General features: G+C 41.4%; 2 protein-coding genes across 2 annotated transcripts; both read right to left on the reverse strand.

Annotated features, from left to right (window-relative positions):
• Positions 1-34: 34 nt before the first annotated feature.
• LOC114859145 (uncharacterized) lies at positions 35-4455 on the reverse strand. Its single transcript, XM_029157081.3, has 9 exons — positions 4282-4455; positions 3724-4011; positions 3435-3656; positions 3259-3345; positions 2851-3057; positions 2332-2652; positions 1906-2248; positions 1765-1822; positions 35-1515 (listed from the first exon to the last, which is right to left on the reverse strand). Exons 1-9 carry the CDS (start codon positions 4355-4357, stop codon positions 1339-1341), a joined length of 1779 nt encoding a protein of 592 aa, XP_029012914.3. The 5' UTR covers positions 4358-4455; the 3' UTR covers positions 35-1338.
• A 5335-nt stretch (positions 4456-9790) lies between these two features.
• LOC114859162 (sialoadhesin-like) lies at positions 9791-13241 on the reverse strand. Its single transcript, XM_055507983.1, has 7 exons — positions 13034-13241; positions 12749-12966; positions 12161-12407; positions 11628-11957; positions 11202-11544; positions 10958-11015; positions 9791-10788 (listed from the first exon to the last, which is right to left on the reverse strand). Exons 1-7 carry the CDS (start codon positions 13239-13241, stop codon positions 10654-10656), a joined length of 1539 nt encoding a protein of 512 aa, XP_055363958.1. The 3' UTR covers positions 9791-10653.
• Positions 13242-16818: the final 3577 nt, after the last annotated feature.

Genomic DNA, 16818 nt, shown 5'->3' on the forward strand with positions numbered 1-16818 from the left:
TAAACTAGATGAAGCATTTTATTATATATACATATATATATATATATATATATATATATATTTTGTATCTAAATTAATGTTACTGTGTGAATTGGTATAGTAATAAAATTAATACTGACATAAGGACTGTGCAATATTTGTTTTTTTGTTGTGTCAGTTGTGTCAATTTATATTATAGCTGAGAGTATTGCAGTATATTAAAAATGAACGTAGGGTGAGATGTTTTAAAGCGCTCTGTAGATTTGACACTATTCATATAGCTTAATTTAGCTTTTTTAGCTGCCTCTAAAGGTTTTCATCAGATAAACTCTGCACTATCTCTGATTGGGTGTAATTAAAGTCATTTTGGTAATTTATTGCATTTGCACAAACCGTTTTTATGAGCTTTTGCCTGATAATGAAGAAACTCCTTTTAACATGTGAAGTAAATGGAAGATTAAACTTGTTTAGATCAGATTTTTCCTGCCGCCAGAGCAGAAAGGACACATTTATCTCATCACATTTATGAAAGCCTAAAACAGCAACGTTGTTTGTAACAATGACTGATTCAGACTGATTCAGTTTTTAGACACTGGCAAATCTATTTCAAGAGCTGTTATTGTCACTGTACTGGGTACCACGAAATTGGAGCAACCCTTATAGTGCAATGCAATAAGAGAGAAATATAACTATTTACAATGAGGTACAATGTAAAAAACAGTGTAAACATGAATAGTAACGCAATGAACACTGTACATTAAAATCCAACAAAATATGAGCATAAGTAATGCAGCAGAACTGAAATGAGTATCACATACAGTATAGACCTTAACAATACTTGACGTAAGAATATGGCAGACCTTCAAACTGTGTGTTAGCAGCCAGCTGCATTTACTGTAGCTTCCTTATGATGCTGGGAGAAAAACGGATTGTGAGTCTGTTGGTTCGTGAAATTATGGATCTAAAACCTCTGCCCGAAGGATGCTTTTTGCATAGATGAGGTCCAGGGTGAGAATGGTCCTTTATGTTCACTGCTCTTTCAAGGCAGCGTGTGTTGTATGTGGTAGAGAGCAGACACTGAGTTTGCCAGCCGTGTTGGTTACCCGTTGGAGAGCTTTCCTGTCCACCACCGAACTGCTGGAGCTCCAGGTGGAGATGCAGTACGTTACCACGCGCTCAATGGAGCAGCAATACTGTAGAAGGACACCAGTAGCAGCACTTGTAGGTGGATTTTCCTTATGGTGCTTAGAAAGTTGAGTCACTGTTGTGATTTTTCTAAATGCGGCTGAGGACACGGAATATAAACCAGCTAAACACTAAACAAAAACTACAGATTCTAAAGGTGTGTCTTAGAGATATTTAGTCTTGCGTTGTATTGGATTTTAAGGAGACAACGGCGTAGGGAACGTGCTCCAGCTGGAGCTCATCGAGCTTGATGGTTGAGTAGAGCGGATCTCTGTGGTTCTCAGAGAACTGGATCATGCTGTACTGAAGGTCAGTGTGGTCAGGTGTGTCATACACTGGTTCAGGGTTTGGCTGAAGAGAAGAGATATGCAGCAAATGATTTGACTTGGATTCCAAAGCCAAGATACAGTATATTTAACATCTTCATCTTAACAGTTAACTGTGGAATAAACCTAAAATTATTTTCGTCACAGAAGAACTTATGATTTCAAAAAAGCAAAAAAAAAGCATGTAAAGTATTAATTGATGCAGATGTAATTAATTGTATCTGAGAAATGTTCTGCTGGTTTCTAATGTTGTTAACTCATTGACTTCTGTTACCTGCTGTATATTGTTTGATGTTTCAGCTCGAGGAGACTGAGCAGGAGTTCTCTTTCTTCTGCGGAGTGAAATCAGAATGACATGAATATTACAATGAAGGTAAAATGTATTGTTTTGAACCAAAGCACAAGTGTAGCTCACCTGATCCAGCAGCAGACAGTGACAGCGATTATAACCAGGACCACAGCTGCAGCGCCTGCAGCTACTGGTACTAATACACTCCAGAGACTTTGGACAGTGAGAGACTTTTCTTTCGAGCGCTTGTCTTTGTGGGTTTGGACTCCACAGGAGTAGCTTCCTGCCTGCTGACGGCTGACTGGGTCCAGAACAAGGTGCTTGTGTGTCTCTGTCGGGGTCAGAGGTCGTCCGTTCCGGTACCAAAGGTAGTTTGTGTTGTTGGTCAGGGGACAGCTGGTAGCGCAGGTCAGTGTGACTCTGTCGCCCTCCGTCACCTCCCGAGAAGGAGCAAACTTCACTCTCAGGTCTGGTTGATCAGTGAAGACAGCAGTTGGATAAAAACCCTGACAGTAGTTTATGAACCTTCTTCATGTTTCCTGTCATTCTTACCTGTGACAACCAGAGTCACTCCTGGTACGTCCGACTTTCTCTCTGCTGGTTGGGCTCTGAATGCGTATTCTGCTGAGTCATTCTTCTTCACCTTCTTGAGCGTCAGGATGTGGTGATTCTTATCTGTTTCACTCCACTCCACTCGGCCTGCAGCCTGTGTCAGATTTTCAGCTTGTTCCTTTATTTTATACCAAACTTTGAAGTTTGGCTTTTGGTTCTCAGGATGTGAATATTCACTAGAAATGTTCACTGATGAACCTTCTAGAGCACAGATTCTCCTGCTGACGTAGTTCACTGTCCAGCAGTTCTTTTCTACAACACCTAAAATTTAAATAAGATTTTATGATTTGAACCTTTACCGCAAAACTGGGGTTTGTGCAGCAAGTCTGAATTAAGTTAATTTGCTCACAGGCATTCCCTTACATTCAGGCATCAAATACACATAAATCCCCATTAGTTTTTTAGACATTTGGCTCAAATGTGGTTATTAAAGGATTTATAACAATAGTTTATACTCACAAACTTCAGCAGAAAGTAATCTCTCATGTTCTTTTACAGCACAGGAGAAGGTATCGGAAGAAGAGCTGGGATATTTAGACTGAATAGTGTCGTTTTGTCTGTTTCGGTACCATGAGAAGGCAGGTTGAGGTTCACACAGAGAACAGCTGGTGTTACATGTTAGACTGACATGGTCTCCATTTGGAGGAGTCCTTTGAACATGTACGTCTGTTGAAGGATGATAAAAGAATGTCACTTCATCTGTTGCCTGTTAACTTTGTGTTACATGAACTAATGATGTCTCTGATCATAGAACAGAATGTATAGAAATAAATGTATTTAACAAATAATACCTAATCCAACCTATAGTTAACTTAATGGATGAGGTCTCTACTCAAAATGCTCTTTGAGTTTAAGTGAAAGCTGAACCTCTGGGATACGTGATGGAGCAGCGCTCATGAGGACAGACGCTCCCTTTAGCGTAGGTCACCGTGAAGCAGGTTGATGTGACAGAATCTGTGACACATTTATTTCATGAGCTTTAAAGGCACCAGCGATCATTTAGTAACCGGTGTTGTTAGAGTTGGATGTGTGTTATTACTCACCCACTGAGACTTCAGGGGCTCTGACATCCTTGTAACCTTTAGTACTACAGGAGTACGTGACTGCTTCATCACTGCTGACCAGCTCTTGGTACCAGGGAGATGGGTCCCAATAGACATACTTTTTGTTTTTATACCAGGTGTAATTAGTCAGAGAACAGCTGGTGCTACACACCAGTGTCACTGCCTCACCCTGTGTTGAAGGAAGCACCTTTACCTGCACGTCTGAGACGACAGAGAATCAGCAGACATTCACAGACACATGTTTGAAGTGCTGTCACAGCGTCTGTACCTGTCACTTGGAGGTTGACAGCATTTTCCCAGCACGACTGTGGGTTTGTTTTGTCACCGTAGCAGTAAATCTTTGCATCACTCTCTGTCAGATTGGTTATTTTTAGCGTGAAGTTAGCCGTGTTGTATTTGTCATTTCCTTCCACATTGACTTCAGTCAGATTACATCCAGATGTCGTCTTGTATGCAAAGTACCATCTCTGGCTCATATTGTGACGTTGAGCTGAACAGGACAGATCCACTGATGAACCTTTCAAGGCACAGACAGTTTTCTGTTCTGCCTCAATCCCTTTAACAGAAGATGTTGTTTTCAAGTCACTGTGTTAGCAATTAACTTGATTTTCTATCATTTATAAAAACTTATTTTTGTAGTTTAATGGCATATTCTGCCCTACTTTCATATTGTAATACAATTCATTTGATAAAAGTTAAGTTGTTGGTGACTGACATTTAATTTTGGTATCATAAATGTCTAACACATTTGCTACATACAGTAAGTATAAAGAAAAAGAAATTAAATATAAAAAAATTACTACAGTATTTCAGAAGAGATTCATACCTGACATGTACAGGATCAAACCCATGTAAACGAATCTGACTTCTGCCGAAAGCATGGTTGTAGTCTTCATCTTCATAGGATTTTGTAAAATGCTCTGATATAAAACACATAAAATACAAATGATGTTCAGTTTTCAGCCTGTCTCAGTCTCTTCTTGCAGTCGAAAGACTAAAGTTTAAATGAACCAGTGGTTAGACGGAGAGCAGCTAAAAACGGTTTCACTTCCTATTTTTGATACAGTGTCACTTAGTGACGTATATAACACGTAACCTTGGGCCTAAAGAAAACAAAGTAAAAAATAACTGAGTCGACATCACGATCTCTGAGCAACTACAGTATTTCTGCACGTTCATGCCTCACTGTTGCTCCTGGGTCTCTTAGTTTAACCTCCATAGGTTTTCATCCGTGCTGTGGCTGCTTTTAACCCTTTGGACCAGTGGAACCGGACGATTTGCTGATGCAAGTGCAGCTTTAACACCTGATTCATTTTGTAACACTTGTTGCATTTTACAACCTGCTTAGTTTAAAACTGTACTATCTGTGCTTGTGTGTCTAAAACCAACTCCCTGACGCTGTGTGACCACGGATTATATTTTCTCTGAAATGTCAGTATTAATAGACAACAAATAATAAATTGAAGACGTTACAGAAAACTAAACCACAGAAAACCCAACAAATTAGTAGCATAATTTTTGTTCTCGATTGCTAAAACATTTTTTGGAACTACGCCTCACATTCTCATCATCCCAGACTGCTTGTCTCCTTTTTCTCCTCCTCCTCCTCTTCTTCATCCTTTTTATTTCTGAGTGGATCCATTGTTCCATAACGCAAAGAACTCATTCTGACCCTTTTTTCTCTCTGTTGAAGAATCTGATTGTCGTGTGTTAAATTTTAACACATAACTAATTTATGTCGAGCCTGCTTTGAAGATGATCTGTTCTCACAGCTTTGTCCATCTGTTTTTGATACGTGCAGTTCACAGAAAAGACTGTTGAATGCTGTGCTTTTATATTCTACAATGTATATTTGTATGTATGTATGTATGTTGATTGACATTGAAGTATGTTTGCTTACTTCATCTGAAAAACAAAATACATTAAAAATACATTTTTTTCCACTTTTTTCATATTGTACCATAAGAAAAAATAATATATTAACAGTATTTTGAGCTGGGTTTGATCCAGCCATTTTCTGCTTCCCAGACTGACACTTTACTTATTGAACCACCAGAATATATGTCTATTTATTCTGCCCACCAGATATAAATGAAACATAACATGTTAACTCTCCATGCAAATTTCAAGTAATGTCAACTAATTCAGGTCAAGAGTGCATAAAACATGTGTTAAAACACTGTTAAGGCCTCATTACTTCTTACATAGAGAAAGAGCTGGGGAGGAAGATCAGAGAGGGTAAAGCCAGCGACAGCAGCAGAGCATCAGTGGCGTGTGGTAGTGATGGGTAGATAAGGCATCATGAAGCGTTTCGACACATTGAAAAACTGTATTGATACGGTGTCAATACTGTGTCACTGAATACTGACACCTGCTGGACCTTAAAAATCCCTACAGACAACCTAGAATAGTACCTGATGACTTAATATATACAATAATATACTTTAAGTCATTTTATATAGTATTATTTAATATCTTCATTTAAATTTAAAATTCACAATTTTTTAATTACAGTCAATGAAGCGAAGCTTTTTTTTTTTTTTACGAATTTATATTTAAAAAAATACGTTTTTCTAACGTTTTAAAATTGAGTCTGCTACGCTTTTTTGATACAACGTCTCCAGCTGTAGAAAATACCCGTTCACATGACACAGATGAGGCTGGAGTGCAGAGAAATTGTAAGGACCGCTGGAAGAGGTTTGGATAGATTGTCTTTTGGTTGACCCAGTATCTCATAGGATCCTGGGACCTGGCGTCACTGCCCTCTGCACCTCCTGGATGGAATCAGCTGTGGCACTTCTGGTCTGCCTGCTGATCTAAAAAACAACAAATTGACATTTTATTACGTGATTTCCAAACAACTAGAAACTAATAATGCTGAAGTGGGTGCAGACAGCTGCTGTAAAGACGGTTCCGGCTGAGCATCATTTGTGCGTCCAATTACAGACGCACAGTCTGACCGCAGTCTACTGACGGCCTCATTGCACTTGGAGGAACTGCGGAACCAGACTGATCTTAATCTGGGCTCTAGAAGTGTTGCTGGGGTCAGAGGTGGTTTTGTTTAAATACTGTAGGAAAGTTCTGTCGAGCAAATGCAACATTTAACCTGCAGAAAATAATGAGATAAGAGTCACTTTGAAATTAATTTGAATTCAGATAGATCAGTGGAAACCTGAACAGGATGAAAGAAAAATTAAAAGAGATACCTCCTTTTCCGATATGAGATCAAAATTGTCCCACACAACGGAAACCTCTCTTTTAGCTTGAGGCTGCTCCATAAATATAGAGGAATCTGACGATGAACAGCAAACGCTCAGGGATTCCTTTTGGCAGATGCAGCCCGACACATGCGCTTCCTTACAAACACAGTTTTGCGCGTCAGACAGTGACTGATGCAGGAAGTGTATCGGTCACGTGACTTTCCCAACGCGATACGCGCACCGACACTGTCAGGCTTAGGCAGAGATTGGACCCACATCAGAGTAGGTGGTAAAATCAAGGTTTAATCCAGTAATCTGCGGTACAAGCGGTCCAGGTCATACACAGCGAATCTCAGATTACAGCACAGAGGGAGCAGGCTGAGTCAGGTCCAAGAACATCAATGGTTCGGCAACAGGATCGACACGGCTACAGTACCGGTGAGGAGCAGGTTAGCTCGAGGTCAGACGATCAGGCCAGTATCACTGATTCTTTCCAGGCAACAGTACCGTTCAGACGCAGACAGGAATCAGGGGTCAGGAACAGGAAACAAGAGCACGGTAAGCAGAATGACAGAACGCTGGAATGTGATGACTGGCATGCAACAATCTAGCAACTGGCTGTTGTGACTGGTGGTGGTTAAATACACAGGTGCGTAATGACTGATATGAGACAGGTGTGAGTAATAGGACCGGGACGTGATGCGGGAACTAACATGACGTGACCAGAAACGGAAGTCCTTTCAAAATAAAACAGGAAATAAACCCAGATCATGACAGACACAGTGTTTCGCTCTATGAGCTCGATGCATGCGCCGACGCATCAGTGTTGCCGGACCCATCACTAGCGTGTGGCGAAGCCTAAAGACTGTTTCAGGCTTCAAAGAACCCCACACTCAGACAGAGAGGAACCGACAGTGGGCGACCAACAATCTGAATCTGTATTTCTGTAGGTTTGATCAGTCGCCCTCTCCTCCCCCACTGCTGCATCCTCTCCCCCAAACACCTTTACAATGCCCCACTCCCTCAGCCCTTCAAACCTCTGGCCCATCACTCCACCTCACCACCTCACAGCTCCATGAACCCCCCCCCCCCACACACACACACACACACAGCCCCCCTTCACAGCAGCTCAGGTGGGACGTGACCTGAGGAGGATCAAAACAAGGAAGGCCGCTGGGCCTGATGGCATCAGCTCCAGGCTCCTTAAGTCTGTGCAGATGAACTGTGGGGTTATGGAGCATGTCTTCAACCAGAGCCTCAGGCTGAGGGTGGTACCACGGCTCTGGAAGACTTCCTGTGTGGTACCAGTGTCCAAGACAAGGCACCCTGAAGACCTCAACAGCTTCACACCTGATGAAGACACTGGTTCTGCATCGACTGCTGATGAGCTCAGCGATGGATGCGCTGCAGTTTGCCTCCAGTCCGGCATCAGAGTAGAAGACGCCATCATCGTCCTGCTCCATTGTGCCCCGACCCACCTGGAGAAGCCCGGCAGCGCTGTGAGGACTCTGTTCTTCGACTTCTCCAGTGCCTTTAATACCATACAGTTGGTGCTGTTATGGGACAAACTGAAGTCAGCTGGTGTGGACACTTACCGGTGGAGTGGGTACTGGACTACCTCACAAACCGTCCCCAGTTTGTGAGAGCACCAGACTGTGTCTGATATCTGGACCTGCAGTTTGGGAGCCACACAGGGTCCAGGACAGTTCTCTTGGATTTATTACTGATGATGACGACACTGAGTACGGAGAACTGACACAGGACTTGTGGACTGGTGACAGCAGAACCACCTCCTGATCAACTGGGGAAGACCAAGGAGATGGTGGAGCCCCTCCCCAACAGCGAACATCCAGTAAATGAACATCCACATCCAGACTGTTACAAGTGCTTGGGTGTTCACCACCTCTAACAAACTAGAATGGACTCATAACACAGATGCACTGTACAGGAAGGATCAGAGCAGACTCCACCTCCTGAGGCTGAGGTCATTTGTGAAGGGGCCACTCCTGAAGACCTTCTATGACTCTGTGGGGGAATCAGCCATATTGTACGTGTGTTCTGCTGGAGCAGCAGCATCACAGTGAGGGAGAGGAAGAAGCTGCACAGGGTCTTGAATAAGTCCATCTCTGTGCTGGGGTGTTCTTTGGACTCAGTGAGAGACAGGAGACAGAAGGGTTCTGGCAAAATTTACACCACAGGTCTCACCCTGTCAGGTTTTGGTTGTGTTTCAAGTCTTATGTTGAAGGGTCTGAGTTTTATCCATGTTGTCATGTTCTTGTTCCGGTCTTTTATTTTGATGGACTTCCTGATCACAGCTGTTTCCTGTCACTCCCGGTTCACCATGCACACCTGTCAATAATTTAGCTAATCAGTCGTCTGTATTTAACCACTAGTACTTACCATAGCCAGTTGCCAGCGTAGCAGTATAGCTTACCTTGTTCAACGATCACGCTTGTCTCTGACCACTGTTCCCTGCCTGTACCTACGCCTGGATCTACGCCTGGATCTCTTGGTAACATTCTGATTGTCTGACCACGCTTTCGTCCACTCCGTCTGTACCTCTGCCGAGCTTACTCGTTGCCGAAACCTTGCCTGTCCCTGGAACTGAACCTTGCCTGCTCCTTTTGTGCCTTTAACCTGAGATTTATCGTGTATGACCTGGTTTGCCCTGACTACATGGAGAATAAAGGAACTGCTTGTTAATTCATCACCGTGTCTGCACTGTGCATGTGGGTCCGTAATCCGCCGAAGCCTGACACACCCACTGCAGGACAAGCTGACTACAGTGGAGACTCGATTCAGCGACAGACTGATCCGCCTTCGCTGTTGGAAGAAGCGATTCCGCAGGTCTTTCCTTCGTGCTGCTGTCAGACTGTGTGGTGCACATTTCCTCCACTGCCACACACCAGCCACTTTAACAGCTGCAGTCACTGTAAGTCATTACTTGTACATAATGTTGATAACTTGTGCAGTTCTCACTCTGTTTTTTGCCTTTCTTATAACAATTGTGTATCTATTATCTTATCTGTTGCAACATGGCAATTTCCCAATCGCGGGTCAATGTCATTGACATATCACATATACTCTTCTTTAATACTCTAATACTTTTAAAACTCACATGTTGGTCAGAAATAAATATTTTTTTATACATATCATACATCATCATACATCAACCTTTTAACAGTTTACAACATATAATACATAACAATTAATAATAATTAAAACTTTACTCTCAAAATGTCTGAATTATCAGCAGTTTCTTTACAACAGGTCTGTGTGTGGTTGGTGCCTGCATCCGTGTAGTCAAACCAACACTCCTTTTATTATAATTGGTTGCTCTTCTTACATGGAAAGCATGAGGTGGGGCACAAAGTTCATCAGTCAATACAAAATGTAGGATGACATACAATAAAACATTAGGTACAAGTAGAGAAAAGAACATTATCATTATTCGGTGTTTTCTCTAGGTCGTTACTGTATTCCTTACACTTAATTGGCTCGTGGTGCAACATGAAGCCTTATGTCTGTTGATTCCAGTGAGTATTTAAATTATTGTAAATGTAATATGTAAATGTCTTCACTTGTTCTTTATAGAAGCACTGACAAATACATAATGACTGTTCACAGTGTTAACACAATATTCGCAATAATATTATATTAGTACTGTACAAAAACGCAGCTGCCTAAGACAAATTTCAGGCCTCCTTATGTTTACGTGCATTTGCTATCAGTGACTCTCATCAATCAACATCTGATGAACCATGACAACAGACTAATGTCTTTATAGATCACTGCATTTGATCAGAGATGCTTCATAAAGTCCAACCTGTCAGATCCATGTTTAGTCTGAGCTGTTACAGGTTAATCTGTAATCTAAGAAACAAACAATGAAAGTCTGGAAAATCAGGAGGAACATGTGTTTCTCTATAATATTGTCCTTCTGCTTATTAAATTCATCCTGGGAACGTTTTCTTCAATATAGCAGCACTGGTCTCAGTTCAGACGGCTGCATTCATGGTGGAGTAGAGATCCTCTGTGTGGTCCTTAGAGAAGACCAGTCTTCCATAGTGATGCTCCTCCTGAAGTGTTGGCTGAGCACAGATGTTGTTATACAAGGGGCCAGAATCAAGCTGCTGACAAGACAATAGTTGGTAGTTTATTGTGTTGAATGAAACCGAACTGTGTACTGCATTTGCATCTACTCCTACACTTATGAATATGTGGATATATTCTACATACATTATATTTCATCTGTTGTAATCATACATATTTTTACTCATATTTGAAATCCTGGCTCTTCACCTGCACTGTGATTTCACCTGCTCCACTTGTGGAAGGTTGCTCCAAAGTCCTCTTTGTTCTGTGTATTAATATAAAGCATATACAGTATATTCAGCATTAATGGGTTTCAGAGACTAGCAGTCACCACAGCGCCTCAGGAGACAGATCAGAAGTTCTATCTTTTTGCATAGGAATCAGAATGACATGACATATTATAATGAAGGTAAAATGTATTGTTTTGAACCAAAGCACAAGTGTAGCTCACCTGATCCAGCAGCAGACAGTGACAGCGATTATAACCAGGACCACAGCTGCAGCGCCTGCAGCTACTGGTACTAATACACTCCTGAGACTTTGGACAGTGAGAGACTTTTCTTTCGAGCGCTTGTCTTTGTGGGTTTGGACTCCACAGGAGTAGCTTCCTGCCTGCTGACGGCTGACTGGGTCCAGAACAAGGTGCTTGTGTGTCTCTGTCGGGGTCAGAGGTCGTCCGTTCCGGTACCAAAGGTAGTTTGTGTTGTTGGTCAGGGGACAGCTGGTAGCGCAGGTCAGTGTGACTCTGTCGCCCTCCGTCACCTCCCGAGAAGGAGCAAACTTCACTCTCAGGTCTGGTTGATCAGTGAAGACAGCAGTTGGATAAAAACCCTGACAGTAGTTTATGAACCTTCTTCATCCTTCATGTCATTCTTACCTGTGACAACCAGAGTCACTCCTGGTACGTCCGACCTTCTCTCTGCTGGTTCGCCTGTGTGGGCTCTGAATGCGTATTCTGCTGAGTCATTCTTCTTCACCTTCTTGAACGTCAGGATGTGGTGATTCTTATCTGTTTCCCTCCACTCCACTCGGCCTGCAGCCTCTGTCAGATTTTCAGCTTGTTCCTTTATTTTATACCAAACTTTGAAGTTTGGCTTTTGGTTCTCAGGATGTGAATATTCACTAGAAATGTTCACTGATGAACCTTCTAGAGCACAGATTCTCCTGCTGACGTAGTTCACTGTCCAGCAGTTCTTTTCTACAACACCTGAAATTTAAATAACATTTTATGATTTGAACGTTAACTTTACCGCAAAACTGGGACTTGTGCAGCAAGTCTGAATTAAGTTAATTTGCTCACAGGCATTTCCTTACATTCAGGCATCAAATACACATAAATCCCCATTAGTTCTTTAGACATTTGGCTCAAATGTGGTTATTAAAGGATTTATAACAATAGTTTATACTCACAAACTTCAGCAGAAAGTAATCTCTCATGTTCTTTTACAGCACAGGAGAAGGTATCGGGAGAAGAGCTGGGATATTTAGACTGAATAGTGTCGTTTTGTCTGTTCTTGTACCATGAGAAGGCAGGTTGAGGTTCAGACAGAGAACAGCTGGTGTTACATGTTAGACTGACACGGCCTCCATTTGGAGGAGTCCTTTGAACACGTACCTTTGTTGAAGGATGATAAAAGAATGTCACTTCATCTGTTCCCTGTTAACTTTGTGTTACATGAACTAATGATGTCTCTTGTCAATAGAACAGAATGTATAGAAATAAATGTATTTAACAAATAATACCTAATCCAACCTATAGTTAACTTAATGGATGAGGTCTCTATTAAAATGCTCTTTGAGTTTAAGTGAAAGCTGAACCTCTGGGATACGTGATGGAGCAGCGCTCATGAGGACAGACGCTCCCTTTAGCGTAGGTCACCGTGAAGCAGGTTGATGTGACAGAATCTGTGACACATTTATTTCATGAGCTTTAAAGGCACCAGCGATCATTTAGTAAATGGTGTTGTTAGAGTTGGATGTGTGTTATTACTCACCCACTGAGACTTCAGGGGCTCTGACATCCTTGTAATCTTTAGTACTACAGGAGTACGTGACTGCTTCATCACTGCTGACCAGCTCTTGGTACCAGGGAGATGCGTCCTCATAGACATACTTTGTGTTTTTATACCAGGTGTAATTAGTCAGAGAACAGCTGGTGCTACACACCAGTGTCACTGCCTCACCCTGTGTTGAAGGAAGCACCTTTACCTGCACGTCTGAGACGACAGAGAATCAGCAGACATTCACAGACACATGTTTGAAGTGCTGTCACAGCGTCTGTACCTGTCACTTGGAGGTTGACAGCATTTTCCCAGCACGACTGTGGGTTTGTTTTGTCACCGTAGCAGTAAATCTTTGCATCACTCTCTGTCAGATTGGTTATTTTTAGCGTGAAGTTAGCCGTGTTGTATTTGTCATTTCCTTCCACATTGACTTCAGTCAGATTACATCCAGATGTCGTCTTGTATGCAAAGTACCATCTCTGGCTCATAGTGTGACGTTGAGCTGAACAGGACAGATCCACTGATGAACCTTTCAAGGCACAGACAGTTTTCTGTTCTGCCTCAATCCCTTTAACAGAAGATTTGGTTTCAAGTCAATGTGTTAGCAATTAACTTGATTTTCTATTGTTTTTAAAAACTTTTATACTTTATTGTAGTTTAATGAGTGCCAGTGGCATATTCTGCCCTACTTTCATACTATAATACAATTAATGTGATAAAAGTTAAGTTGTTGGTGACTGATATTTAATTTTGGTATCATAAATGTCTAACGCATTTGCTACATACAGTAAGTATAAAGAAAAATAAATTAAATATAAAAAAGTGACTACAGTATTTCAGAAGAGATTCATACCTGACATGTACAGGATCAAACCCATGTAAACGAATCTGACTTCTGCCGACAGCATGGTTGTAGTCCTCATCTTCATAGGATTTTGTAAAATGCTCTGATATAAAGTCACATAAAATACAAATTGTGATGTTCAGTTTTCAGCCTGTCTCAGTCTCTTCTTGCAGTCGAAAGACTAAAATTTAAATCAACCAGTGGTTAGACGGAGAGCAGCTAAAACCGGTTTCACTTCCTATTTTTGATACAGTGTCACTTAGTGACGTATTTAACACCTAACCTTGGGCCTAAAGAAAACAACCTGCTTAGTTTAAAACTTGTATGTCTAAAACCAACTCCCCGACGCCGTGTGACCACGGTTTATATTTTCTCTGAAATATCGGTATTAATAGTAAGTGTGTTCACATCATATGTAGCAGCAAATAAGTTAAATGTGAGGGATGTTAAAAACAACTTGTCTTTGAATACAGGGTAAATGCATATTGCACAATGTATGAACCAAATTAAACTAATATTTTTGCACCTTATTGCTGAATTATTGTAAATCTTCTTTCTGTGAAAGTGTTCTGTTTTAATAAAAGAATAAAAGCTCATAAAACATTTAACAAATAGAAGACGTTACAGAAAACTATAAACCACAGAAAACCCAACAAATTTGTAGCCTAATTTTTGTTCTCGATTGATGTAACGTTTTCTTGTAACTACGCCTCACATTCTCATCATCCCAGACTGCTTGTCTCCTTTTTCTGCTCCTCTTCTTCCTCTTCATCCTTTTCATTTCTGAGTGGATCCATTGTTCCATAACTCAAAGAACTTATTCGGACCCTTTTATCCATGTTGAAGAATCTGATTGTGGTGTGTTAAATTTTGACACATAACTAATAATGGTTTTTGTCAAGCCTGCTTTGAAGAAATCCGTTCTCACAGCTCTGTCCATCTGTTTTTTTTATACGTGCAACTCACAGTAAAGACTGTTGAACGCTGTGCTTTTATATTCTACAATGTATGTATGTATTTGTTTGAGATGTTAACCAAGCAGTTTAATCAGTTTTTGTCTTTATTGACATTAAATTATGTTTGTTTACTTCATGTGAAAAATAATACACTAAAAATACATTTGTTTGTACTCTTTGTTCATATTGTAATTTACAAAGAAAAAAATAATATATTAACAAATAATTGAAAGTATTAATAACATGGTAATAACATAACATGGGTAGCAGCAAGCAAATATTTTGAGCTGGGTTTGTTCCAGCCATTTTCTGCTTCCCAGACTGACACTTTACTTATTTGACCACCAGAGTATATATCTATTTATTCTACTTACCAGATATAAATGAAACATGTTAACTCTCCACACAAATTTCAAGTAATGTCAACTAATTCAGGTCAAGAGTGCATAAAACACGTAGGTAGTACACTTACGTACAGAAAGAGCTGAGGAGGAAGATCAGAGAGGGGAAAGCCAGCGACAGCAGCAGAGCATCAGTGGCGTGTGGTAGTGATGGGTAGATAAGGCATCATGAAGCGTTTCGACACATTGAAAAACTGTATTGATAGTGTGTCAATACTGGGTCGCTGAATACTGACACCTGCTGGACCTTAAAAATCCCTATAGACAACCTAGTAGACAGACTCAGCTGACAGTTATTTGATGACTTAATATATACAATAATATACTTTAAGTCATTTTATATAGTATTATTTAATATCTACATTTAAATTTAAAATTCACATTTTTTTAAATACAGTCAATGAAGCCAGGCTTTTTTTTTACGAATTTATATTTAAAAAAATACGTTTTTCTAACGTTTTAAAATTGAGTCTGCTACGCTTTTTTGATACAACGTCTCCAGCTGTAGAAAAGACCCGTTCACATGACACAGATGAGGCTGGAGTGCAGAGAAATTGTAAGGACCGCTGGAAGAGGTTTGGATAGATTGTCTTTTGGTTGACCCAGTATCTCATAGGATCCTGGGACCTGGCGTCACTGCCCTCTGCACCTCCTGGATGGAATCAGCTGTGGCACTTCTGGTCTGCCTGCTGATCTAAAAAACAACAAATTGACATTTTATTACGTGATTTCCAAACAACTAGAAACAAATAATGCTGAAGTTGGTGCAGACAGATGCTGTAAAGACGGTTCCGGCTGAGCATCATTTGTGCGTCCAATTACAGACGCACAGTCTGACCGCAGTCTACTGACGGCCTCATTGCACTTGGAGGAACTGAGGAACCAGACTGATCTTAATCTGGGCTCTAGAAGTGTTGCTGGGGTCAGAGGTGGTTTTGTTTAAATAGGAAAGTTCTGTCGAGCAAATGCAACATTTAACCTGCAGAAAATATTGGAATAAGAGTCACTTTGAAATTAATTTGAATTCAGATAGATCAGTGGAAACCTGAACAGGATAAAAGAAAAATTAAAAGAGATACCTCCTTTTCCGATAGGAGATCAAAACTGTCCCACACGACGGAAACCTTTCTTTTAGCTTGAGGCTGCTCCATAAATATAGAGGAATCTGACGATCATCCTTTTGGCAGATGCAACATGACACATGCACGTCCTTATAAACAGAGTTTTGCGCGTCAGACAGTTACTGATGCAGGAAGTGTATTGGTCACGTGACTTTCCCAACACGATACGCGCACTGACACTGTCAGGCTTAGGCAGAGATCGGACCCACATCAGAGTAGGTGGTAAAATCAAGGTTTAATCCAGTAATCTGCGGTACAAATGGTCCAGGTCATACACAGCGAATCTCAGATTACACAGACAGTGGGCGACCAACAATCTGAACCTGCTTTTTTGTACGTTTGATCTGTCGCCCTCTCCTCCCCCACTGCTGCATCCGCTTTCCCAAACACCTTTACAATGCCCCACTCCCTCAGCCCTTCAAACCTCTGGCCCATTACTCCACCTCACCACCTCACAGCTCCATGAACCCCCCCAACACACACACACACACACAGTCCCCCTTCACAGCAGCTCAGGTGGGACGTGACCTGAGGAGGATCAAAACAAGGAAGGCCACTGGGCCTGATGGCATCAGCTCCAGGCTCCTTAAGTCTGTGCAGATGAACTGTGGGGTTATGGAGCATGTCTTCAACCAGAGCCTCAGGCTGAGGGTGGTACCACGGCTCTGGAAGACTTCCTGTGTGGTACCAGTGACCAAGACAAGGCACCCTGAAGACCTCAACAGCTTCAGGCCTGTGGCTCT

Source organism: Betta splendens, chromosome 1, assembly GCF_900634795.4.
Source record: "Betta splendens chromosome 1, fBetSpl5.4, whole genome shotgun sequence".
Taxonomy (NCBI): domain Eukaryota; kingdom Metazoa; phylum Chordata; class Actinopteri; order Anabantiformes; family Osphronemidae; genus Betta; species Betta splendens.